Here is a 26,445-nt window from a genome sequence, read left to right on the forward strand (position 1 = left end):
GAAGTGTGATACTGCCTGCTGTTCTTGAAACAGGAGGAGCTAGGGGCAAAGACACTGTTATAGCAAATAGTAGGAAGAAAATAGACTTGCTGAACACTCTCCCAAAGTTCTTGTTGAATGAATGAGAACCAAGTAATTAAACCGACTTGAGGAATACATTCTAGCATGGGCTAGTGAAGTTAATAATCGTTAATAGTGTTCTCATGTGAAGATGCTACTTAGGAAGAACTTGTTTTTGGAATGGGTTTCTTTTGTTTCAAGTCTAATGTTTTTCAGACTTTAGGGGTTTATCTTTCCTAATAATTGTGTCAACCAGTAGGTCCCTATCATTAATTGCTGGCAGCAGCTTGGTTCTGCAGGGCAAGGGTTATAATTATTAGCTACGGTTGAAAATGCTTACCCTTCTCACCCTGGGGGAAGCTAAGCTGTTGCTAGCAATTAAAGATGGTTAGCTGTTCCCTGCCTCATGTAAACATTTGCAGCCAGTAATTACTATATCTGAACAGTTTTTTTACCTCATGGAAGGACTGTAGGGATGGCAAAAGAGCAATTGTTTTTGTAAGCATCCAAGAGAAATTGTCCCCAAGCATAAAAGTTTGGTTTATTAGTCCAGATCATCATGCCCTCTGTGTTTTAGGTAGATGTATTTACATGTTCATATATATACATATATGTGCATATATAAGTTCAGAAGTAATCAGTGGTTGATGAGTTCTTGCTCATTTTAAGGTGAACTGTTTTGTGTTGCTTTATTTCCTACTTTGTGTAGAGGTCAAGGATGTAGCAAAGTTGATACACTTAAACTTCTCAAACTTCTCTATTTGCTTTCCCTTCTGTTGCATCTTTCCTCTTGGCAGATACTGTTTTCTGATATGTGTTAAATTCAGATTCCATTTTGCTCACTGAGAACTAGTGTTATTTAAAATGACTTTGGTGCAGATAGACTAAAGTTTATTTCCAAATGTTAATATTGTATATTCCATCTTCTAATGTTTGTCTAAATAATGAAATCTTGTCCTAGTAATCCCCTAGTGTCTTATGATGGGTAATGAAAGTAAAAATTTTATTTTGGTCTCATCCAGTTTTTAATTCCATTTTTTAATACAAGTAGGCCAAAAACTACTGGAACATGAACTCATATTGTCTCTATGTTGCTTTAGGGTTTAGAATTAACCATTTTTTGTCTCCCAGCTATCAGTATGGTCCTTCATAAGGCCTAAAATACAGTTTCATCCTGTTGTCTGGAATCTGAACCAAAATAGCCTTCTTCCAGATTGGCTCATTTCCTCCTTCATTTTGGTTCTCCTTTTTTAAATATTTGTAGACAAAAGCAAAACCAGTTATTATGGAAGATTAGAAGAACCCTTTATGAATGGAAGTATGTTTGGGCACTGGGTTATAGTCCAGTAGTCTGAGGCAGACTGTGCCCCTGCACTTGGTAGAGCAGGGAGAGATGGAAAGCTTCCATGGAAACTGTTACTCTTCATTGTGCTATTTCCAATAGTTGGCCTAAGAGAAATACATACTGTATTCAAACCCTGCCCTGAAGTCAAATCTTGCTCGAATGTCTAGCTTCTCAGACCTTACAGCTTTGCAGGTTAGGATTTTAGTAGTCTTTCTGATTTACTGAAATAAGTTGCCCAATAGTTGAGTGTTTCTCCAAATAAAGAACCGATACTTAGATTTACCATGATCAGGTGTGTGTTTGAACTGCAGGAGGACTTTGTGCTACCCATCACAGATTTCTAATTGGTATGGTAAAATTCAGTCTTGTTGATTGTTACTAAGGTTGGTTAACTCCTCCATGAACTTTATTGCCTTTGGTAGTTCATAGTCCATGTTGGTATCTTTGGGGTTTTTTTGTTGTTTTGTTTGTGGGTTTTGTGGGGTTTTTTGGAGGAGTTGGTTTGTTTGGGTTTTTTAGGCAAATGAGGTACTGTTGACTCTACTGAGTCTTAATTCTTTCCAAAGCTTTCAGCCTAAAAGGCTTCCGGGAAGTAGAGGAGAGAATCTATTTAGGTTTTGTTTTTGCAGCCATTTTATGGTAGTTATGTCCTGTGTTTTACAAATTGTTTCTGTGTGAGTGGGAAGTCTTCTCCAGTTAGATTCTTGCCTTGTTTCCTGAGGAATAATTTCTAAAATGTGTGTGAAGGTACATGTTGCTAAGATTTCTAAGGTGCTAGGTGAAGTAGGTATCTGAATAAAGGTAAGTTAAGCTTTGATTACATAGTGATCTTTATCCAGATGATAGTTGCACTGTCACATAAAAATGCCCACACAAAACCCCACAGCAAAAGAAAACCAGCCAACCCCTGCAGTTTGATCCAGTCATTGATATAATTGGTATAAAAGGTCTAAATATGCATAGATGCTAAAATATTTCTTTTGATATTTACTGTTTAGGTAGATACGCATAGGTTTGAAAGCACAGAGAAATCTGGAAAACTTCTGTACTTTACCTGTTTGAAAGTATTTAACAGATTTTCTTTTTTACAGTGTGCCTTTTGAATTTAATGTTCATATTATTCTCTATAAATAGTTCCATTTGTAGAGATCACTGCCAATGTAATAGAAATGTCACTGTTAATGAAGTGCAAGTAATTCCTGCATGTTAACTTCCTTAAATGTGTATTTTCTCAATTTTATGACAGTTCCTAATGCATTTGTCGTATTAATTCTTGTCTGTTTTCACTTAAGACGGTAGCTGAAGTTATTTTTTTTTAAACATTAACCTGAGAGAAATATTTTCCCCTGAGTTCTGCTGCAATTGGCTACTCAGTTCCACCTGATTTTTAAAAGCAAATTTTCAGGAGATAAATCATGGCAAATTTGAATTTAAAATTTGTTTGGTAGAAATTTCAAGGGAGGTGTTCATTACTATGATGTGATTGAAGGTATCTGTTTTGAAAATATGGATTTTTTTTTTTTAAACAATTCCTTATTTGTACAGAATTCCCAAATTTATGTCCATTTCTTAGTGGCTGACTCATGATAGATGGTTTTGCTTACAAATAATTAGTAGTCCCTGAAGTTTTATTTTCTTTTTTGGTGGTTTTTTTTTTTTTTAAGCATTGTTTATTATAACCATAGTCAGGATTGAAAGGAAACAGTCTCAGTTAAATTTTACTTGCAAATTGTTTCCTATTCCACCAATCCAGAATCATATCACAGTGTAATACCTATTTTAGTGTAGCTTTAGATGAGGGTTGTTAGGAGTGGCCTGGTTTCTCTCCTTCTTTTTCATAGCCCAGGAAGTATCGACTGGGGATGCTGGATGAGAGGATAGTTCCGGTGGGATCAAAAGCAAGAAAATCAAAGAACCCTATTGGCTGTCTGGCTGACAGGTGTAAAACAGGAGTACCCATCAATATGGTTTGGTGGAACAGAGTCACAGAAAACAATTTACAGGTAAAATTATTTTTTACTAGTCACTTTTTCAGTATTTTGGATGTTTTATTTTAAATTTTGGGAAATGTTAGAAACAGTTACTCCATGAGTTAAGATCAAATCAAATATTTATTTCACAAAATAGGTGTAGTGGCCATTTAAGAGTGTGATTTGGAGATGCTATCTTCACCCATTGCTGAGCTATGTACTTTACTTGATTTTCGTATAATCTGAGGAAAAGGAGCAAAAGTAATCATTTAATGTATTCTAAAAGCAAACAACTACAACCTTTAATTCTCATCCTAGGAAGTTTTCTACTGGTAAAATTAGTGATTGACACAATGCAAATAGATGCCCTCAGTATGGAATTTGAAGACATTACTGCCATGATCAGGAAGTGTAAATTCTTAATTTTTCTGTTGGGATGGTTTATATTTCTCAACTTGTTTGAGAAATATATGCAACTCTTACCATCATTTTACTTTATTCCTGAGTCTTCTTCAGCTCTGTAAGAGGGGTTGGTACAGCTGGATTTTAATCTCTTTACTGAAGTAGCAGGTAATCCTTGGGATAATAATGAAGGATAATTATAGTCTGGGATGAATCTGCTTCTTGTCCCTTAAAATGGAGTTTAGATGGAAATATTACAGTGGCTGGGACTGCACCACTGCTGCTAATACTGTTTTCACTTATGTAGTGCTTTTGATTCCTCAGAGACTGTTATTTTTGTCTTCCTATGAGGGTTATGTTATTTTTGGTATTCTAAGTGAATGAAATGGGTACATTGACAACAGACTTACAACTAGAACTTGTGGAACTTTAAGATTTTCTTTCAGTTCACTAAATTTCTGCCATTTAGGGGCCAGCATGATGCTTGTATGAGCTCCTTTCCACACTGATACTAGTTTTACGTTATTTGATGTTTGGATGTCTCTGTGTTACTGAAAGGGGCAGTCATGAGCAGCATGATGTAGGCAAACTGATGCTACATTGTTTAGGGACAGTTGGACCATCAGTCTATCTTGGCCCTTTTGCTGCTGGGGAAGCAGCACAGCCACTCATGGAGAAAAGATGAAGCTTAAAGGAAACATTGGTAGAAGGACCAGGTAAGCTTGAAGGACAATGGTGAGAGCCTGTGAAGCAGTACTATTTTGAAGGGAGAGAAGATCGACAAACTGAATTTGTCATGTGTATCTAATAGTGTAAGCCATAATTAAAGACAGTTGTTCTGAGAAGACAGAATCAGAAAATTTGTCTTAAGTTTTCAGGTGGGCATTCGAGGGCGAGAAAAGTCCCGTTTGCACTCCTGTCCTCTGTTGTTTTCTTGCTGTACAGTGATGCAACAAGCTTTGTTGTTAATCTACTCCATTTAGATTAGAAGCAAAAGAACTTAATGCTTCTGGAGGCTGGAGAGGCAGTAGCCTGAAACTTGAAGCTTCTTGCCAGGAGCAGTTGTCTTCTCAGTACCTGTGCACTCTGAAGTAGCATTCAAAGTGTGGCAAAGGGAAGGAAGCTTAAGGTCCCCATGCTGTCTGAGGTTGGTGCTGTTTGGGATTGGCTGCAGAGCACATCTCTTTTGAAGAGTGCAGTTCCAGGCTCCTTTATTGCAGCAGAGTCCCAGCTACAGAATTGATTTAAAGTACATGCAGCGTAAGATTTTGTATTGCATGATGCAATTGCATAGCTTCCCATGGAGACGTGGGCTTTAGCGAAGCATGTACATGCACATGTGGTGCAAACACAAACAGAAGGATGTGCCAGCCATAATAAATAGAATTGGAGGAGAAACAGGAGGGATTGAAGAGAAACTGTGGAGTCTGGCAAGACTGAAGAAGGAAGGGTGTTAGAACTTGCTTTGTAAAATAATTTAACTGTTACTCCTGCATGGCTATGAATTTATAATCTGGATCTGTTTTAAGTATGGTGTTACACTGACATGATTAAATGTGAAGTCTGCAGAGTGAATTGTACTCTGGGTTGTGCATTAAAAAAGCAAAAAAACCCAAACCAGAGATTGTTTTATAGTGATGTATCCTACCTTACATTAGGAAGTGTCCTGAGCTACGATACTACCACATGATACATATTATAATAGCAAATGGTAATTCTCCTTAAAATAGTAGGAATAGGTATGTTTTAGTTACACAGATCACTTCTTATTCACCATCAATAACTGGTTGTTTGTTTCCTGAGCAAAAAATAATCAGAGAAAAAGAAAATTTTCAAATATGTTGCGTTAGGAGCATGGACTTCTAAAACTTTAGATGTTTTTACAGTACTTTGAAGGATTTTGTTAAAGAAATGTGAAAATATTCCAAATCTTTTAAAGTTTGCTTTTTAGTGAGATCTACTTGCCAGTTGTAACAAGACTTTGCTAGTAGTTTTGTCTGAGCCTGTGTTCTGGTTTATAAACCAATAAATCTTTAGCCAACAAATTTTACCCAGTTTTAAAGAAATTGACTCTTAATTCTTCTGCAAGAGCAGTAGAGCAATATAACTAACAATGTTGGCAAATTGAAATTTCTTAGAGCCTATTGTTGGAGTGATGTGATGATTTGTCACAGTAATTATAATGTAGCATGTTACACCAATTCAGTGGTGGGAGAGAAAGATTTGCTTTGAAGTCGTTGGCGACCTCCAGTATCTTCTGGGTTGCTCTGACATCACGAAATGCATCCTTTCCTGATGTCATGGCTCTCAAGGAAATCTTGGAGGAATTGCAACAATGCTCTGTGAAGTGAATCTCCTCATATAATCTCCTCATACCTGCCCATTAAAAAACAACAAAGAAACCCCAAAACCCAACAGCAACAAAATAACAACATATTAAGCTCAAGAAAGACTTCTGCATGTTTCTGTGTTCCTAAGAGATATTATGAAAACTATGCCAAAAATAGACTGGTAAAGGAGTGCTCTGCTTTATAACATGGATGTGTGTTAGTGATGGTTTTCTGTAACCATTACATGATTATGTAATTTGGGATGTCAGAACAGATCAGCATGAATTTGGAAGTGAGGGAGAACATAAAAAGAGAACAAAGAGTCTTGTATCCAGTTTCTAGCATGCTAAGTACATTAGCACATCCTTCTGAAATCAAATGAGATTGGCCTACTTTTGGAGTTAGGTAGCTGGCTTTGGGCTTTGGTTGAATGTGGGACCAGAACCAATCTAATAAAGTAGCATTACACCCTCTGAGACTGATGTGGTGTTGCTGCGGCTGCTGCTGTACAGCTGCATGCTGTCTTGAGAGATGCTGAATGAGAAATGAGAGAGAGAGAGAGAGAAGGGTGGTATCCAGTGTTCTTGTGGGATCCCTGTGTGACTTTCCAAAGGCTTCATAACTTGTATGTCCCTGTGTTCCAGCTCACTTCTGTACTTAAAGGCACTTTGAGGATTCATTATTAGTTACTGCAGCAGTGGGGCCTTACAAGTTTACCACTCAGGAGTGTAAAGACATATCATATGTATCGAAATTGATAGTTGATGAAACAGGAATTTTGATTTTATTTCTGGATTACAGAAATCTGTTATGTGCAACTCCTCAGCATACAGTAATGCTACATGCGGCTGTGTAGTCCTTCCAGTGATGGTCTTCAGCTTAGCTCCTTGGCTTGCTCTTTACTTTCATCTGTACCTTCTTTTAAGGAGCCTTGAATTGTTTTGGGTTTGGTGTTTTTTTGGTGGTTTTTTTTTTTTGTGGTAGTCACAGAATATTTTGGTTATTCCCCTCCATGCTATATTTTATTTCCTTTCATACCTGGAAAAGCACCAGACAAATTCTGAGCTGACTGGTGACGCAAATGAGTTAATAGTCCTGGCCTCCTTTTGTACTTTTGTGGTTCCATCCTTAGTAATTGCATCATGGCTAAATTCAGCCCTCATTTGGACTGTATTTATATGTGTCTTATAAAGTTTTTTTCACTCTGATGTACAGAAGTATAGGAATTGTTTTTGTAAGTGGAGCTGGGCGGACTCAGTTTTGTGGCCTGTCTTTGGAAGTTTCTTTGCAAAGCTGACTGAAAAGAGGCATGGACATAAAGAATCTGAAAATAGGGTATTTTGATGAAATTTATTCACTGAATCATTCTGAGAATGCATGATGTAGGTATTCAGGTAATAATTAGGGAAGTAGCTTCACTGTTTTAGTTTGACAGCATTTTTATTAATATACTGGAAGAAGGGGGATGAGATTTCAGTTGGCAAGATTGAGAGGAAAAGGGAATGAATGATGGCAATTTTAGCAAAGATATCCATTAGAAGTTGCCTTAGGTGGTTTGCTAGAAAAACATAACATAGCTGGCTCAGCTATACTTCTTTAATGCTGTTTGTTGAAAACATGTGTATTAGCATTTTGAAATTTTGTATGTGCCTTTTTATGGGACACTTGCATTTGAAACTGAAAATAGGCTTATTTAACACAGTGCAGACAGTGCTAGTAGTTTTTGTTTAGTGTTTAGAAGTACATTTGCTGCCTTTTGACATCACAGTGTTGCATAATCATTACATGATTCTTGCATGTCCATTCTTTTAGTTACTCCTGAAAATTAATAAGTTTTCAATACCAATTTTCTCTACATATTTTACCAATCCTGATTTATTCAGACTTAAAATTTTAAGCCTCATCTAGCGTAAGTTACTTTATTCTGAGATGAGTAATTAATTACTAATTAAATGAAATTTGTTTAAAAGCTGTACTTACGCAAAATTTAAACATAATACAGAATGAAGAAAATGTTTTTCACTTAGAAGATCTAGATTATTTTCATTCTTATAAGAGTTTAATTTTCTTTTTTACTTCATCTTGGGAAGTTTGGTTGGACTCTAAGGCAAAAACGGTAAGAATACTGTCAGGTTCTAAAACATAGTTACCATTTAAACCCATTTTCAAACCTACTGTTGATCCAAATGTAGAACTAAACCTGGAATTTATACTTTGTATTATGAGATGACAGAGTGAAAGTAGGATATTTTTTCAGGCCAGGAATATAATATTTTGAATCATTGGCCATTAAGAATGTGGCTTTATAATTCTGGCATATTTGCATGGTCATTGCTGCAGAATGGTTATCTACAATGATTAAAAAATGATTAAAAAAGTAAAAAATAAAAAAATTATAGTAATATTACACTACCTCAGTTTAGTCACTTATTGTGGCCTAATTATTTTAATTATTTGCATGGAAGAAAATAGTATTCAGAAAAATTAATGTTTTACTTCAGATAAAATGTTTTCAAAAGCATGAAAGTTTTTAAGAACTGCAGCTTTACATAAATGTAATGACTTTAAATGTGGATTGGGGCTTAAGCTTCAAATTGTCTGACAGTATTTGCTAGTTTTGACCACCAGTTACTAAAATTTGCTGTATTACTTTGATTAGTTTATTCTGGCTAGTGACTGTGGAACTTGAGTATTTTTCTATACTTAGGAAACAACTTGAAGGTGGAAGGGTCTTTTAAAATTGTAACCCAAAATTAAAACACTTTTTTTGCCAGTGGGGAAAGTCTGGGATTGCAGCTTCATGTTCGTAGCATCACAGAGAAGTAAAACAGGCTTTCATAGTATAGGGTCTATCTTTGTAAATCAAAGCTGTTTACTCATATACAATGTTTTCATCAAAGTTATGTAAAAACAACTTAATCTTAGCAGGCTTTGATGCTCATCCTGAATTGTGATATCAAAAAATAGAATGAAACTGAATTTCCATCAGACTTGACCCACTGCTGTTTGTAATTCGGTAGCATAAACCAGATCAGCCCTAGCAGATTCCTGGGTTTGACTCTTTCACTTGGATAAATTAAAACACCTACAGTTAAAGTGGAGCTCTTTTTTAAAGCGAAGCTGCATTTAAAAATTTTGATGGTTATAAGTGATTTAGTAAGTAAGTAACTTTTTAGTAAATAAATAACTTTTTGATGCCAAAACTGGTCTCTATGAAACTTGCAGAATGCATTTAGAAATAAGAACCATCTCTGTGCTGTAGGAGTTGTCTGAATCACTGGATGAAAATGGGAAGAGTTTATCCAGAATGCCATGGATGGGATTTTGGGAACTTTCTCAGTTGCTCTAGGAAAGTTTGAGTTATCTTCCAGAAGGTGTTTTTCTCTCTGCTTGCATGCTTCAAACCTTATGCCATGTCCTGCCCTTGTCGCCTGGTTGACAGAGAATTTAGGTGTGATAGAGCTATGGATGTGTCACTGCTGCTTTTAGCGGTGGAAAAATGTGGACCTTGTAGTTCTTTAGAATTTTGTTCTTTTAGCAAGATGTTACAAATTCTGTCCCTTGCTCTCCCAGTTGTTGTGTTTGATGACTATTTAGCTCTGTCACTGTTTGGAAAAGTTCTACATTACTCTTTACCACCGCTGTAATTTTCTTCAGTTTCAGTGCAGATTTCGCTGAATGGTTGCATGCCAGTTTTTGTCTAGAGGAACACCATTCTCTTAGTTATTCCTGTACCTAAATTCAGATAAGTCCAGAATATTATCTTTTGAGTATAAATGTGTCAGTTATGTGTTTTCAGTCTGTATAATTCAACTTACCATTTGTTTTGTTGTATTAGTGTATAGCTTAATAGGCATTCCTTAACTGTGATTAAAGAGTTTTAAAATTCATGTGAACTCTTTACGCATTTAAATGTAAGTGTTTTACTTCACAATCTACGTACTTGCTTATAGATGTTCCTTGAATATTCAGAAACATGTAAGATGACAAGGGGGTAAAGTTGATATCGTAAAGTGGATAGTGGTTAAAATTTACTGCGTGATTAAAGGTAGAGTATTTTTGCTATTTGCTTTTAAACCTGGGCATCTTCTTTAATTTTACAACTTTGAGAATCTTCTTTTTCAGTGCTTTGAAATACATTAATACTATGATATTGAAATAGAGGTATCAAAACCCAATTAGCAGAAACTCTTTTCAAATACTTCCTTTACTGTCTAAATTGATGTTCACACTTCGCTTCTAATTTGGCACTAACTTTCTCTGATGCCACTATATTGGTAAAATCAATACAGGTAATTTAACTAACAGCTGATATATTTGGTCATTTTAAAACTGCCCGAAACCAAACTAGTCCAATATAATTTTCTGTAAAAAACCATTATAGATTATCTTAACAGTATCCCTTGTCTATTGGGAGCTGTTGCTGTCTTCGTATTTTACCTAACTTGTTTAGACACTTTTGTGAGGTACTCTGCAGGTTACATAATAAGCTAAACCCTGTAATTTAATAATCTTCTAGCTTTTCAGTGTGTTCATGCAATAATTGGTTTTATTTCTTGGCTTAATGTAGTTTTTGTTCCACTCATGTCATTTGTAATTGGCTGTCCAATAATAAGCTTTTTTGCCTTTTGAGCTCTAACTGGGATTTTCTTTTTGTTACCCTCCCTACCCCAAATCAAACAAAAACATCATCTCAAAACAAACGCCACAACCCCAAACTACAAAATTGTCTGCACTGATTTTAATAGAAATTAAAAATTGCTTGTGTTTTTATGTACTAACAAATACTGGATGTTTGACCATCATTCTGCTTCTACTTCTTTCTGTGGCACCAAATTAAACTTTATTATTAAAGGTGCTAGATAAATGAAACACACATAATTAAAACAAGAGTTAACTCCACAAAAAATCTGAGCATACAGATCTATTTGAAATAGAGGCAGGGGTGACTTTTCTAGTGGGAATCATTTTCACTCCTTTAATTTGAAATTGCTAGTTAGTTTGAAATGAAATTGCTGTCATGGGGGAGCAGTCTATGCAGCTGTGGCAAAGATTTCTCAGTGTCGAGTCTGTTCTCCAACTTGTAATGTAATGCTTATGGAAAGCCCTTTGCAAAATGTATGAATTTGTACACCAGCTGTTCATATGGAAGGTTTGCTTATACTACTTCAGACATAAGCTAAAAACACATCTAAATTTGTTCATGTAGACCAGCTTCCAGTATTCTTTGTTCTTGTCAGCAAGCTGTATGTACCTTAAAAATAACCCCTGTACTAGTAGGCCTTTCTAGAAAGTATTTTCTACCAAGTAGACACTCTCAATTCCTTTTCATTTAAAATAAACATTTAATTTATTATTATTTTTTTTTAAACAGACACCAAATCCTTCTGCAAGTGAGTTTATTCCCAAAGGAGGATCAACTTCCAGGCTGAGTAATGTATCCCAGTCAAGTATGTCTGCCTTCTCTCAAGCCTTGTTCTCTCACCCCTCCATGGGAAGTCCTGCTGCTGCTGGGTTAGCACCAGGTAGGTTGAGAGTACTGATTTGTTGTACAGTGGTTTGTTTTGTCAAACATAACTCTATATATATATAGTTATCAGATTTATCGGGTATAAATGTACTACCTCCTACTTTAGCTCTTAATTTTCAGGCGATCTTCAAAAAGTAGGGGAACTTTGGATTTATCTTCCAGTAGTATGGAAATCACACTGCAGGCTGTGAAATCTGCTCAGCCACAGCAGCACTGAAATTAACAACTTAACTCTGCTCCTTTTGGGGAAAAGGATTGCTGAGTTATCACATACTGTGTCTTAAGTGGTTCTTGCCAGAACAATACTTGAAGGTGATTTAAACTACCCATAGTCTAGAAATGCATTGTAGTCTAAAATACATATGATCTTGGATTACCATACACTGATCTGCTCTTTTTATTTGTTTCTAGACTGTGTGACGTAGAAGTAATTTTTTGCAATATTAATGAGTGTATATGAGGACTTTAAAATCTGGATTAAAAACAAAAAGTAGAAGACAATCTAATTCTAAAATACTTTGCCTTGCAAAATAGTATTAATTTTTATTGTATCTGTCACATGTAATCTCAAACTTTTAAGACCACTTTATTGTTATTTCCCAGGTTTAAAACTCTTACTGAAATGTTTCATGCAGTCATATAATTGACAGATTTTTTTACACGTTTGAAAAGTTGAAGCCCTTCATGCATCTTTTAGTCTTCTGATCTTAAAATATTAACTTAATTCTAATAATTCAGTTTAAATAAAATTAAAATATTTCCAATAAATAGTCATCAGCAGATCTGGATATTCACACTGCAGATTCTTTAATGAGTTTCTGTATGTTCTTAAACCTCCAGCAGTCTCTTGCGGCTGACAAGAAGCATTAGGTAGCTGCCAAAAGGCAGACAGACAAATGTTACAGATGATTTTTTTTTAAACATCTATTGGCAATTACCATTTATTAAAATGAACTTCAGTCTTTCTTGGTGCCAGTGTCAGTGTGAAAGAAGCCAGCATTTAGCTTGCATGTAAAAACTTAGCAGAGCAGGTTAGGAAAGTGATTGATTGATACTTTTGCTGATCAAATGAACATGTTGTGGTTCTGTGTCTGCTTGATGCTATATTGTGCTGTACCATCTTATTGGAAAACTGTTGTGTTTATATGCCTCTCAGCCTTGTCACCTGGATTGAAAAGTGTATAAAGGATTAAATAGAATACAGTAAAATGATCTACTTTTGGAAAGTGTCCAGTGGGGTCTCAGAGGGATCCTTCACAGTCCCATTTCTTTACTATCTGTAAGTAATACTTGAAAGGATAAGTAACACTGATGAAAGAAGTTCGCACAACAATTTCAGCTCCTAGAAATAAATATAGATACCAATGCTGCATACTTTCTAGCCTCAGATACTATTGTTTGTTTATGGACAAGAGGGATGGGGGAGTATTCATAAGAGCTAATTTCAGGCCGAGTTGGCTTGTTTCCCTGCTCTTCCTGTATAATTAAAAAGAAAATATAGTTCAAAGTAGGGATCTTGGCTGGATTCTCTGAATTTTTCTAGAAGCTTTTTTCTTCTCTCACTGAGTGCAGAATTCTCTGAACCTAAGTGTCCTATGTAAATACTGCTCATAGACATTTATTTTTATTTAAGTGTCAACATTAAAGCTGTCAACAGAATACATCCACAGAAATTCCTGTTACCTCAAGGTCAGCTAGGAGGTGCTCTTTCTAAACAATTAGGCTCTTAAATAAGAAAGCCGTATCTTTGTGTGGGGAAGCTTCACCACTTAGATCATGCTGGATAACAGAATAAAAAAATGTTTAAATACATTCAGAAGTTGTCATGAAAAAATGGTTGAGATCTGTTAGGTTTCAATAAGTGAAAACAAATTCAAATGAAACCCATATAAAGAGTTTATAAGAATTTTCCTTTGAATAAAGATAAGTCTCCTTCCAGTTAACGGGTGCATACTCTCCAGTAGAATAACTTTGCAGATTGAAGTATTTCTGTGAGATTAAGATTGCTTATAGTAATTTACAGGGTACTGGAGGAAATTAAGATTTCATAAAACATAAGAAAATGTAGTAGGAATAATTTAAGACTTCCATAGTTTTATTCACCCATAACAAAGTAGGTAAATCATGAAAATAGTCCTTTGATTTTCTTCTTGATGATGGAAAAATAGAAGTTCTTTCACATATCTAGTTTCTGAGATTTCCCTAAAGGTAGGTGTAAATCAAAACCACTTTTGACATCTAGTATTTCATATTTAACTCAATTATCCTTGGAAAATATTTGTTCTGCCTGTCTTGTCAACAGTACTGCAGAAACACTGAGAAATATGACAGGGGAAACCTAAAATTCTTTAGTGGATAGCTTGAATCCATGCCTGACCTATCCATTTGGATGTAGCATGAAGGAGGTTACTGCTACATTCACACGTTTACTTATGTAAGTGCTTTCTAGGGTAATCTCAACACAGAATCTGTCTTCATCTTGGTAGCCTTTAATAGAATATGGAAATAGAGTGATATAAAATGCAACTTACACAAATGGTGGGAGAAAATTGTTTCAGTGAAGAGTTGTAAACATCTCTCCTTCACCATTTCCAAGCTCTTTTTCCATAAACTCATATGAATACTATGTTGTTGCTCCTCCCTTCCTTGCTAGGAAACACACCCTGTTTGTCATTTGTGTGGAAAATTTAGTAAGGAGTTGACAATCTTCAAACAGCACTCTTGCTAACAAGCTTCTTACCCAGTCCTGTGTAGCTGTTTTAGAGTATTAATGTCATTAAAATATGCAATGCAGTGTATGAAAGAAATTCGTGTATGCCATCAAAGTGGTAAGACATCATTGCTGTGTTAAACCTGAGAGAGAACAGATGTATAGCTCCCAACAGCGAAAATCTGTCTGTCTTGGGTTTGCTAAAGCTAGGTTATAGCTGAAGAATGATGCCTTTGTCACTGATGGAAGTGACTGCAAATTGCTGTTGCTTCTGTATTTAGTCTAAGTCAGGTTCTGAGCTTATGCAGAATGTAAGAGATCCCGTTTCTGCTGCCAGTATGAACGTGCAGGCTTAGGAGCCAGAGTGAGAAGGCGTTGTGCTTGTGTCCAGTTGACACATCTCCATTTGTGATGAGCTGCAAGAGTGTCGTTCTCAGAGCCCACAGCCCCAGCTGGAGATGGAGCACTTTCAGCTGAGGTGGTTTGTGTGGCTGAAGGCCCCAAGAGCTTGTTCCCTCCTCCTGGATAAGTATAGTGCAAAGGAAGTTCTGCAGGCATTCCAGAATAATGTAAGAACAGAAGAAGGCAAAGAGACTGTAAAATTATCATTTCCCCAATTAAAACTGAAGAGGAAGAATTGATGATTTAAATTGTTTAGGGAATGAAGCAGATTTAATTAACTTGAAAATACACAGCTACAATGCTAATGACCTGATAGAAAGCTTACAGTAAAATAAATATTTAATGCATTTAAGGATGCTACTTCAAGTTCTTGATATTACCTGATTTTATAATTTACTTTGCTTTGTCATTCTTCAAAATTTACCTAGTTCTGGGGTATCTCTAAAGTACAGAGCATTAAAGTGATAAAATGGATGCGTTACAAGCATTGGAGGCATAGGGATATAGTTGTAGATTAGTAAATTTGTAGGCAAAACTTGAAGGTTTTTTTAAACCTTTAATGTTGTAGGCCAGCTAATTTGCATACACATGATCTTAATGAGATCCTGCCTCACTAAGTTGTGAATTCTCATTAAATCAAAAAGTTGTAGATACTGAGTCATTAAGAGATCATGCTTGATGCCCTTTGATCTTGATTATCTGTGTGAATTCTCAGATTCAAAATACAACCTAGCTTTTAATTCAAATACATTGTGTGCTACAAAGCTTTATTAGTAGCAGTAATCTCATTAAATGTCTTTGAGCATCGCCTCAAATGCATGTCAAAGTCTGCCATTTCCCTTTCCTCAGTCACAATGAAAATAAAAAACAAGGCAAGAAATGAAAATACAAGAATAAAGAGAGATATGTAAATTATGATCTCTCTTTACAGGAAAAGGATGGCATCGGGAGCTGCAGGTGTGTGTAGGTAGCCTGCACAATCACTGTGAATGTTGTGAATCCCACAACCATTTCCACCTTGGTGTGACACCATGACAGCTGCATACCATGCTACCTCTTTTTAAATATAAATAACAGTGAAGTGAAAGAAGCCTGTTCTTGCAGTTCATCTTTTAAGATTGTATTTGACTTCTTCATGAAGTGTAGATTCCCCAAGACAAGGAATGGAGAGCCATCTTTGCTGGTAGAAAAGTCTCAGGAGGGACAATTTGAAATAGGCTTTTTGGTGTCTATCGTAGTATTCCTGTTGGCATTTGAATTTTGATATAAGGGAATCTAGAACCCTCTCATAGAGAAAGCCTAATGGTATTTGTCAAGATCACTGGTATGATATATCTATATCTATCTATATATATGTGTAAATCATAAATAGATTTTTTCAAAGCCCGTTTTTTCTTAGGCCTTTAAGTGAATAGGCATTTATATAAACTGTGCTATTAAACCCAGCCTAATACTCTGAGGTGTGGTTCTATTGTTACTATAGTATGTTTAGCAACATCTTTTTCCTTGAGTATGAATCAGTAGGAATATATACTCACTTTTTAATATAGCTATATTCCTTTATTTTCCTCTAATTCTATTTGTTATGATTAAATATTAATATGCTTTTAACTGACTGAAATACTAATGAAGTTGGTGATATCTGCTTGACTTTGTGCACTGTATTCGCTGCCTTAAGTACTGAAATACGCATAAGTTTCACTGTATTAGAAGTTTGGTGGGTTTTTTTTTTGTTGTTATACTGGGCTTTCAATACTTTGATTGTGTAGAATGTAATGCAAGTCTCTCAGAAGAATCTATCACCTTCAGTATTTATCTCAGCCTGTCTGTACCCCATGGCACTAGGAGCAAAATTCTTAAATTCTTGTAGCATGCGTAGTATATTGTTCTAGTAGTATAAAACCAAAGCGTAGTCAAGCTTCTTTCATCTCCTGAAGTCACTATGCATATTGGCAAATGAGGAGCCCATATTTTCTGTCTGCCAGATGATTTTCACTGAACTCTCAATGTCCTTTCAAAATGAGACCTAGCTGGATTGGAAGGCCATCTGAGAGGATGTGCTGTGATCCTTTTCTTTCAGTCTTGCATTAATACCTGTGCAGAGACATTAAGGATTTATGTGTGTAACTATTCTTTGGCAGGAATAAGTTTTTTTAAAAAGTAAATCTTAAAGTGGAGATTTTTTGAAATTGTATCCGTAAAAACCACTAGAGATCTTTTTTCTTCTGGGAAACGTGCAGTGGAAGGTCACAGTATAATTTTAGCTAGTTGCAAGTCTGCACTTTTCTTTAAGCTATTATTTACTGTATACTGTGTCTTGTACATATAGTGTTTATTTTAAAGCACAGAGGTCTTCAGTTAATTTTCCATCAGTATATATGAGGCTGCTGAGTTTTTATGTCATGATCCCTGCAGGTGACTGTTTTATTGAAGCAGTTATTCTTGAGGCCAGTTATTCCTGTCTGGGTTGAGATGATGTGCTTTCAAGGACTTCAGTTAATACTGCTTTCTATTTCTATTTCACTCTGTTCTGTTGGAATAGAGTGAGAAAGACATGTCAGTAGCTTTCCACAGATGAAGAGGACTCTTGGATATCATAAACTGTAGAGTTTCTTCAGTTTAATGGCCACTTTAGTCATCCTTCAACTTTTAATACTAATATATAGTTTCCTTTGAAATGGATCTTTTCCCCCAGTGGATGAAGAATGCATTCATGTTCTAGTCTTCTGTTAAAAATGTAACAATCTTTACAGTAGCTGTTGAAATACTGAAGTGTTACTTAGTCAGTCAAGGTAACTTTTATGTTAATGAAAACTTATTTTCTTTTGTAGCATAAATTGGTGCTATCAAAATGTGTGAAGTTTTACAGTCATAGAGTTAATTTCTAAACAGATTTTTGGGAGACTATTTATGTTACCATTTAGAAGTGCCTATTATAACTATATTTTTTAAGTTAGTATACTAATCAGCAATATTCTACAATATTGCTTATATACAAGGTGTGTGTACACACATGTACATGTATTAAAATAAAGAAAAGTTTTGGCCTAGAAAAGTGCAGACTTTTTTTCCTTTCATATTCTTATATTTTACATTTTTATAAAAAGAATAAGTGACTTTAAAGACATAATTAAAAAGAAAGGCATGTGATTTTCCCACAGTTTAGATTTAAAAAATCTTGTTTATTCTGTTGGAACTATTCACTTTGGAGGAATAAAAGAGAATTGTGCTGAATTAATAAGCATGGTTTTTGATACGTCAAAGGAGTAAATGAGAGGAGCTAAATGAAAGGTTACAAATACTCTATTAATATTGTCAAGATAGTATAGCTTCAAAATAATTTTTCCCAAGCTACTGCTTACTTGTTAATACCGAAACTGTTATTTGCTTTTGCCTTGTTTAAAAAAGAAAAAAAATGAAATGTAGGAGGGATAAGATTACTTAAGGGACATGATATGAGTGTAAAATCACTCCTACACATTACTGATGATGCATTTTGAGAACTCTGCGTACAGTAACTTGTGATTGAAGTGAAATAAACTAGTATATGTAACTAAAAAGTGTGTATGCAAAAAAAATTGCTCTTGCTCTCTTTTGCTGAGTATTTGCTTAAATTGCCCTGGTTACTAGAGTTTATGGAATTATTTTAATCAAATATCTGAGTAATAACTAACAGAATTCTTAATTAGAGAAGAATTCTCAGCTGTCAATAGAACGTTAAATATGAAAGGTGTGTATCTTCTATTCTTTCAAGAAAAGGATTTAGTATGACTTATGCAATTCTAATTGTATAAAAGAGAAAGTGCATCCCAGTCTGAACTGAGCAACAATAAATGTCAAAGATGTTTTCCTTGGTGTTAATCTGAACACCTGAGTATCTCAGATCTGCTAGTAACTGCAAGGAGTTTTGTTTGAAGAGTTACCTCTTCCTCAGCAGCACCCTGGAACGTCTATTTTACACCTAAATTTTTATAAATAAGCAAATCTGAGAATTCTGCATGCAATAACTCTTGAAGTAATTCAATTTTTTAGTACCTAAAAAGTGTGTATGCAAAAAAGCTGCCCTTGTTTTTCTCATTGATGCACTTTGTTTAGAAGCAGAGTTTCTCACGTTTCAGTGGAGTTGCCTCTGTAATGTTGAAGGTGAACACCAGCCAATAAAATAGTTTCAAATAGATTAGAAAATCCCTGCAAGGATGTTTGTTTGACTTCATATCATGAGATGTTACCTATCTTTACATATCAAATAGATTGTTGGAGGATGACTTTTGAATATAGTAATTACAGGAAAATAGGTGATTACTCCCACTTATTTGTGTGCTGTATTGCTGGAGACATTCATAGCTGTGGAGTTCTAATAAAAGGTACATGCATAATCAGGTGAAGTGAGTTACATCTTAGCAAACTCCATTGACTGCTCATGTAACTGTTAAGTAAACACTCACTTATATAGTCATTAATATTTTATCTTTTTGCAGTTTAATGATCTATCTTCTAGACACAGCATTATTTTGACTTGTCTTCCCCTTTCAGCTACCTTCTGTGTTTTTCATTTCAGTTCTTCATGTGTATATCGTAAGTTCCCAAGCCCTATCTCTCTGCACTAAGCAAAGATTTTTGGGAAAATACATCTGTTCAGTCATGCTCTTACTGGTTTATTTCTCAAGGATTTCTTTATCTATATGAAGAGTTAAGTGTCTTCACCTGCTCAGAATATTGTTGGTAGTGAAGGCTGCTTTTCTGAAATTGCTAAACTTTTTTGGTGACAGATTTGATCAATATGTACTTGTGTTTCTTTAAGGAATGTCACTGTCAGCAGGATCTTCACCTCTCCATTCTCCCAAAATAACTCCTCATACGTCTCCTGCTCCTCGAAGAAGAAGTCATACTCCTAACCCAGCAAACTATATGGTGCCTACTAGTGCCTCTGCGTCTGTCGCTAATGCTGTCTCTCAGCCTCCATCTACTGGCCAGGTGATCCAGAAGGAAACAGTGGGTGGAACAACATACTTCTACACTGATACAACTCCAGCACCTCTCACAGGAATGGTATGTTGGCTTTCAATACACAACTCTCTGGGGCTTCTAAGTGCTGAATTGGTTCATGCTACAGATATTATTTTTAACAATCTAAACTGCTTATTCTGCATGAAGATTAGGCCTTTTAATTACTTTGGTTGTTCTCCAAAAATCACTGAAATATGAGGACCAGAGAAATTTTTATGTATTTTTTCATTTACAGCTGTGTAGGGCTTTGTGGGGTTTTAATACAGCAATAGAAAGAAAGCATTCTGTGTGTCTTAGTGGATACATATGTAATGAGAAAACATCAAGAAGTCAGGTTTTTCTTTCTGATAGGTTAAATAGCTCTTACATTTACAGTGACAGGGAAAAGGCTGTTACAAAAATGTTAAAATAGCTATGTACATACATATATGCACACACCTCCCTCCCCCTTGAAATCAGTAGAAGTGAGTACCACATAAAAAAGGTGTAATGTATCTGACAGTTTATTTGTAACTTGTATTGTACATGAAGATTTCATAGTTCTGTAGTTTGAACTGAGAGAGTGAGAAAACTCTTTACTTGCCTTATCCTTAAGGATTTTAAAAAGCTTCTTGAAATATTTTATTTTTAGGTATTTCCAAACTACCACATCTACCATCCAGCTGCACCTCATGTTGCTTACATGCAGCCAAAAGCAAATGCACCTTCATTCTTCATGGCAGATGAGCTCAGACAGGTAAGATGATAGAGAATTTAAAGGAAAATTGCATATCTTGGCAAAAAATAGAAAATTGCTAGTGGTAGAAGAGAAATAGACACTTGCAATCCGTGCAGTCAGTTTTCCCTGTGGAGAATTTGAAAAATCAAATCTTGTAATAGGTAGAGTACAACAGTGGGTGCAGGTGAGTTACAACACATATGACTGCAATCTAATCTGCATGCCATGATTTACTATTCAGCTGAGCACTATTACTGATGTATTTTTTTGGTGTGCATGGGTTTATTTTTGTAGCATTCTTTTAAGCTGCAATACTACTCAGTTTTGAAGTCTCCCACTGAAATGAAAGTGTATGCAGGTGTTAGTTGAGGAGCTGTTCTCAGGACTCATCTCAAGGCTGGCTGGGAATGTTACTTATTTCAGCTTTACTGTAGAAGGTGCCTTTGTCAATGCCAGTTATAGCAAATGTCTTCTGAAGCTCCTTCCAGAATTTAGGTATTTCATCATGCAAATTTTCAAGCTAGTGGTCTTCTGACCCTCTCTGCCCTGGACACTTGTAGCAATTCTTATTTTAGTACAGGTAGCTAGTGCTTCAAAGACAGTGTTCTCAAGTTATCAAAAATGATGAGCTGAATTATAATGTTCAAAACTTGACTTAATTTTTCCTTTAGGAACTCATCAACAGACACTTAATAACGATGGCCCAGATTGATCAGGCTGATATTCCTGGTAAGTGTTTCTTATGAATCTAAACAGTGATCATGTTTTTCTGCAACCATGCACATTCATCAATATTAACAACATCTTGCAAAAAATGCCACCTGTTTTTAATTTTTCATGAAGCTTTAATCATCAGCTTGGGCTGTGGATAACCAAATGCAAGGTGTTTTAGAAATATGAATTACTTTTTCTCTCTTCTATTCTAATTTTCTTCTGTTTTGAAACTCCTTAATGGTTAGGAATATTTCAAATTGCTGAGAAAGGAAAAATCATTAAGGCAGTAAAGCATTGTGAAGAACAGTTTTATATTACTCTGTAGATATTAGGTACTTCTTTAAATGATGCATGTATTTTTCAAAGGTTGTATGTAAACTAGCAAAGCAGTGTGTTTTGAAGTGAATTGGCTGGAATACCAGTGAAGGCTTTTGTACTAGTTGTCAGGCTAAAGAACCATATACTATTTAATGTGATTTGGCTTTTGGGCAATTTACATTACTCAGCTTGATTTAAATAGTTTTTGGTTGCAGTATCTTTACTTCCTAAATGTGTGCATATATGATAACAATGCAGTTAAAAAAATGCAGTTTAGTATTTTAATCCAGAAGTGCAAGGGTAGTCTCGTAATCTGATTTGTAAACCTTTAGCATTTCTCTCTCCTTGTTTTCTAAACCAGTATATTAAAACATATATGACTGATACTTGCTTTTTTTTTCCTGATGAAAATGGGGTTCTTGCTATGGTATGAAGTCTACATGGAAATTGGTGCTTATTAATGAATCAGTGTACGAAAAGCACCAAAGAAATGTCATTCATAAGTGTGAATTTCTAAGGTAAATGAGGAAATGGCAGATGGAGCTGTGCATCTATTCTGTTGATTTTATTTGGTGTAACTGTTTTTCTGAAGACAATTATTTTAATTCTGTGAGATCACTTCTAGGAACCTACCAGTATGTTGGTATTAAAACAAAAATAGTGAATTTTAACTTCACATGCATCTAAAAGACGGTCGAGATAATTTACGTGTTTGTGAAAGTCATTTTAGTTTTCTCTGCTGCTCAGTAACTTTCTCAAGGTCAGCTGAGACCTAATGTGTTTCTGTGTCTAAACTGATTATAGCAGTTCCTGCGGAAGTGGACAGCTACCACAGTCTCTTTCCTTTGGAACCACTGCCTCCACCCAATCGGATACAGAAAACGAGCAACTTTGGGTACATTACATCGTGCTATAAAGCCGTAAATAGTAAAGATGACCTGCCATATTGCCTTCGGAGGATACATGGTGAGAAAAATTGAGTTGTCTCAGTAGGATGAGCATTCCTAAGCATAGAAGTCATATTTGAATGTCTGGTTGTTTCTCAGCAGTTTCAGATGAAATGTTAAAGTAGAAAATTCTCATCCTAAACATTATACTTTAAACCGTGGGTTTAATTTCTTCCCTAGGTTTTCGTCTTGTTAACACAAAGTGCATGGTATTGGTTGACATGTGGAAAAAGATTCAGCACTCAAATATAGTAACTTTGCGTGAAGTGTTTACCACTAAAGCTTTTGGAGAACATTGTAAGTTTTTCTTTTTTCTTTCCCTCTGCCCTTCCTCCCCTCCCCCCAGCTGATGTGTTGATACTTTTTTCAAATGCGCTTGAGTTAATAAATGTCACCTGTTTCTATTTTTAAGCTCTTGTGTTTGCATATGATTTTCATGCTGGAGGAGAGACTATGATGAGCAGACACTTCAATGACCCTAGTGCTGATTCCTATTTCACAAAACGGAAATGGGGTAAGGAAACTACACTATCATGTAATACTTCTGTACGCTGTTTCCAATACTTCAGCAGTAAACATCTGGTCAGAATTAGTTGTTCAGCCTAATTTCTTGGCTAATCAGTTCTGTCATATCATAAGCTGATTGATATGAGAGAACTCTTCTTCACCTCCTATTTGTAAAATTTTTTTAGATTAACAAACAAGTATAAAATTGATGTCAGTGTGTAAGGCTCTTTGAAAGAAAAATAAAATGGAACAAAATTGGGAGCCAGGAGCTCTGGTGTCCTTATTGCAGGTCTGTCACCAGGTAACACCTAACATTTAATGGCAATGATTCCAAAACTCAAAAGATATGCCAATTTGATGCTTGCTGTTTAGGTGTCCTACCTTTCTACTTTTTTCCTCACTAGGTATTTTGAGGAGTGATTAGACAGTATTTTATTTGATGGTTTGAAATGTGAAGTGCTAGTTAAGAAACGGATTGAAATATCCGGATATTCTTTTCAGACACTAACGTCCTATCTTAGGTCTGATTTTTTTTTTTTTTTTTTTTTTTTTTTTTTTTTTTTTTTTTTTTTGTCATGTTTATACTATAGCTTCAATGGAGTTACTAAAACTGCATCAACATTCATAAAGCCTGTCACAGCGTGATCTGTGGCTCAGCAAGTAGCCCAGTAGAGCTCATATGCTTGTGGCTAAAACCACTTCCTCTCCAGAACAGTCTGCTCAATCATTCTTCCTGTTAGGACCAGTTCATGACCCCTGCAGTCTTGCAAACTGCAGTCAGGTGTTGTCTGGAATACAACAGTGCCGTGCTGAGAAAGAGAGGTGGTAACGAATGGAGTCCCAGAGAGACTTAGGGTAGAAAGGTACCCTGCAGAGCTTCTTTGGACCAACTTCCTGCTTGATGCAGGACCAGCCCTGAAATTAGATCCAGCACTAGGGATGACCAGAGGACTGTGACATGGCCTAGGTCTTTTTTTAATTAGAGGACATTTTCCCTAAATGTCTTTAGGCTGCCAGCATATGAAGAGAAACAGAAGCTAAGGTTTTTTTCTTTCTTGTGCCTTTGGAAATTAGAGCTGTTAGCTGTGAATTCAAACTGTTTCAAAGGTTGAGCTGTAAAACTTTACTTGGCTATCTTTTACATCACAGTGTATTGGTTTGGTAGTGTGTGAATACATTCAAAGACTTGAAGATAAACTTAGATACATTCAAAGACTTGTGGATACTGTATATACTGCATAATTCTCACTGACTTTGCACTGAGCTGACCAGTGTAAGTGGAGATGGAATTTGATTTCCACCACTGATTTTGGTGGTAATCAAAACCCTAGTTTGATGTGTCATATCCTTTGGCAAATCAGAGTGCAATTATAGATTCAATGAGCCTGATGTGGAACTAATTTGGTGAGATGAAACTGGAAGATCTACTGCCAGGTTAATGACTGTTACATGCAGGGCTAGACTTCTGAGCGTTTCCCAGTCACAGTTTTCAATTTCCATGTAAATCAGTCCTTGTTATGTTTTTGTATCTCTCTAGAGAATCGTAGAAGAATGATGTCTGTTCTAGATAAAATAATAGAAGTTACAATAAAATTCTTGGGAACACGTTCTTCTGTCACACTGGAAAATAATTAAGTTTTGGCTCTATAAAGGGCAGTCATGTCTCATTAATCTATCAAAGTTCTTTAAAGGAAGATCCAGTAGATAAAACCTTGGGGTTTTCAATGAAGTTCAACAGAGTCCTTAAAAGAACCTAAGTAATCATATGGCAGAGAAGGTTCTCAGGTTAATGCCTGGTTAGAATATGGGAAACAGAGTGAACAGTGAAGATCACTGACTGACAGGTCTCACAAGATGATGTCCTGGGAGTTGTATTTTTTAACACATTCACTTGTTTGCACTGAAGACAAATAGTCTGTCAAAGTTTGCTGGTAATACCAGATTATTTGGATTGTTAAAAACAAAGGCCAGTTGTGATTGATTGCAGAAGGATTTTACAAGACTGGAACTTCTACCAATAATATAGCAGGTGATGTAATGTAAACCAATGTGATCAAAGAAAAAATGTAACTCTAGCTTTAAATATACAGTGATGGTCTCTGCTGTGACTGTTGCCACTCAGTAATAGGTCTGGGACCATAGTTAAGTAGATTGAGGAGAATACTTTTCTCTTGCTGAATAGCTATAAATAGGAAAGAGATTGATGTAGCTTATTAAGAAAGAGCAATGAAATGGAAGACATTGTATTCAAGATGTGTGCCTGATAGACTCCTATCTGTAGTTGTGGTCCTCCTCATGTATTTTGAAGGGTGTAAAAGAGCAGCAAAGAAGCTGAGAAGAGATGACAGGGATGATCAAAGGCATGGAACAGCTGGATGAACAACAGCAAAGTGGAATAGTGCTTTTCATGCTTCTAAAGATGTAAAGGGATAGAATGGGGTTAAAAATGACTGGAATGTAGTAGGTGTCTGAAAAATCATCTGGAATAAAGAAGAAATGAATAAAAATAGTTTGTTATTTCTTCCAGCCTAATACTAAGGACTGACCAATGAAACTAGACAAGTAGCAAATTCAAAACCTGTGTAAAGATAATTAAGCCATGGAACTTTCACAGATTATTGTGGACATTTGCCTAGGTTCAAGGGGGAAGTGGGCTTACTCCTGGAGGAGAAATATTTGGGGATTGCAAAGACATGGTATCTACCTCTGAGCTGCAAATCACTGGAGGCTAATAGAATATTCTGCTTGTTTGTTTATACACTTCAGTATTCATTGCAAGCTGATTTTAGTGTATGTCTGTTTGAAACAGGCTCATGGGCTATCTGGACCCTTTATTTGGCCTATTTCAACTTTCTTTTATAGGCAGGAATAATCTGGGAAGTTGGAAATAGGGCATCAATGTCTGTTCAAAGTATTATTTAATTAAAATGAGCTGTCACAACAGAATTTACAGGGATATTTAGGGAAGATAACTGTCTCCTAACTATGACAATTATTACCTGATCTTTCAATCTTTTTATTAGATAAATTAGGGGAAAAGTCGCGCGAATTCCCAAATTTTGCCAAATCTTTCTGCACATCTTTGCTTTGGCCTTTCTTTTTTTTTTTTTTTTTTTTGATAACTGCTGCTTTCTAGTCTGTTTCTCAGTAGAAGGAGCAATTTAAGAGAGAAAAATAAGATTGCATACCTATAACTTGATTTCTCAGAATTGCCTGCCTTCATGGATCCTTTCTCCATCCCCTCACAGAGTTTCTTGGCCGTCTGCCTGCCTAGAGGAGACTCCCAAGAGAAGCAGGGGAATGGATGGAAGTTGGGTACTCTGCAGCATGAGGCCCAGATTAGTACAATTGCTTTTAAAGATTTTAGGAGGCACAACACTGTGAACCTGATCAGTGATCTCAGAGAATTTGATTTCAGGTATGCAACCTTATTTATGTTGAACGCTTCAGTTGGCAACATGAGACCTTCATAGTTAAAAGATGAG

At 35.7% G+C, this 26,445-nt stretch overlaps 1 protein-coding gene across 5 annotated transcripts in view; it reads left to right on the forward strand.

Annotated features, from left to right (window-relative positions):
• PAN3 (poly(A) specific ribonuclease subunit PAN3) overlaps positions 1-26,445 on the forward strand; it is a 97,436-nt gene that overhangs the window by 31,525 nt on the left and 39,466 nt on the right. For 2 of the 5 annotated variants that reach the window (XM_039565785.1, XM_039565769.1), the window contains exons 6-13: positions 3,247-3,408; positions 11,482-11,632; positions 19,551-19,798; positions 20,388-20,492; positions 21,146-21,203; positions 22,311-22,472; positions 22,634-22,750; positions 22,866-22,967. In XM_039565785.1, coding sequence (XP_039421719.1) covers positions 3,247-3,408; positions 11,482-11,632; positions 19,551-19,798; positions 20,388-20,492; positions 21,146-21,203; positions 22,311-22,472; positions 22,634-22,750; positions 22,866-22,967 — 1,105 coding nt within the window. The remainder of the gene's footprint in view (positions 1-3,246; positions 3,409-11,481; positions 11,633-19,550; positions 19,799-20,387; positions 20,493-21,145; positions 21,204-22,310; positions 22,473-22,633; positions 22,751-22,865; positions 22,968-26,445) is intronic. The other 3 variants (XM_039565791.1, XM_039565798.1, XM_039565776.1) reach the window with 2 other exon arrangements.

Source organism: Corvus cornix, chromosome 1 (genome assembly GCF_000738735.6).
Source record: "Corvus cornix cornix isolate S_Up_H32 chromosome 1, ASM73873v5, whole genome shotgun sequence".
Classification (NCBI taxonomy): domain Eukaryota; kingdom Metazoa; phylum Chordata; class Aves; order Passeriformes; family Corvidae; genus Corvus; species Corvus cornix.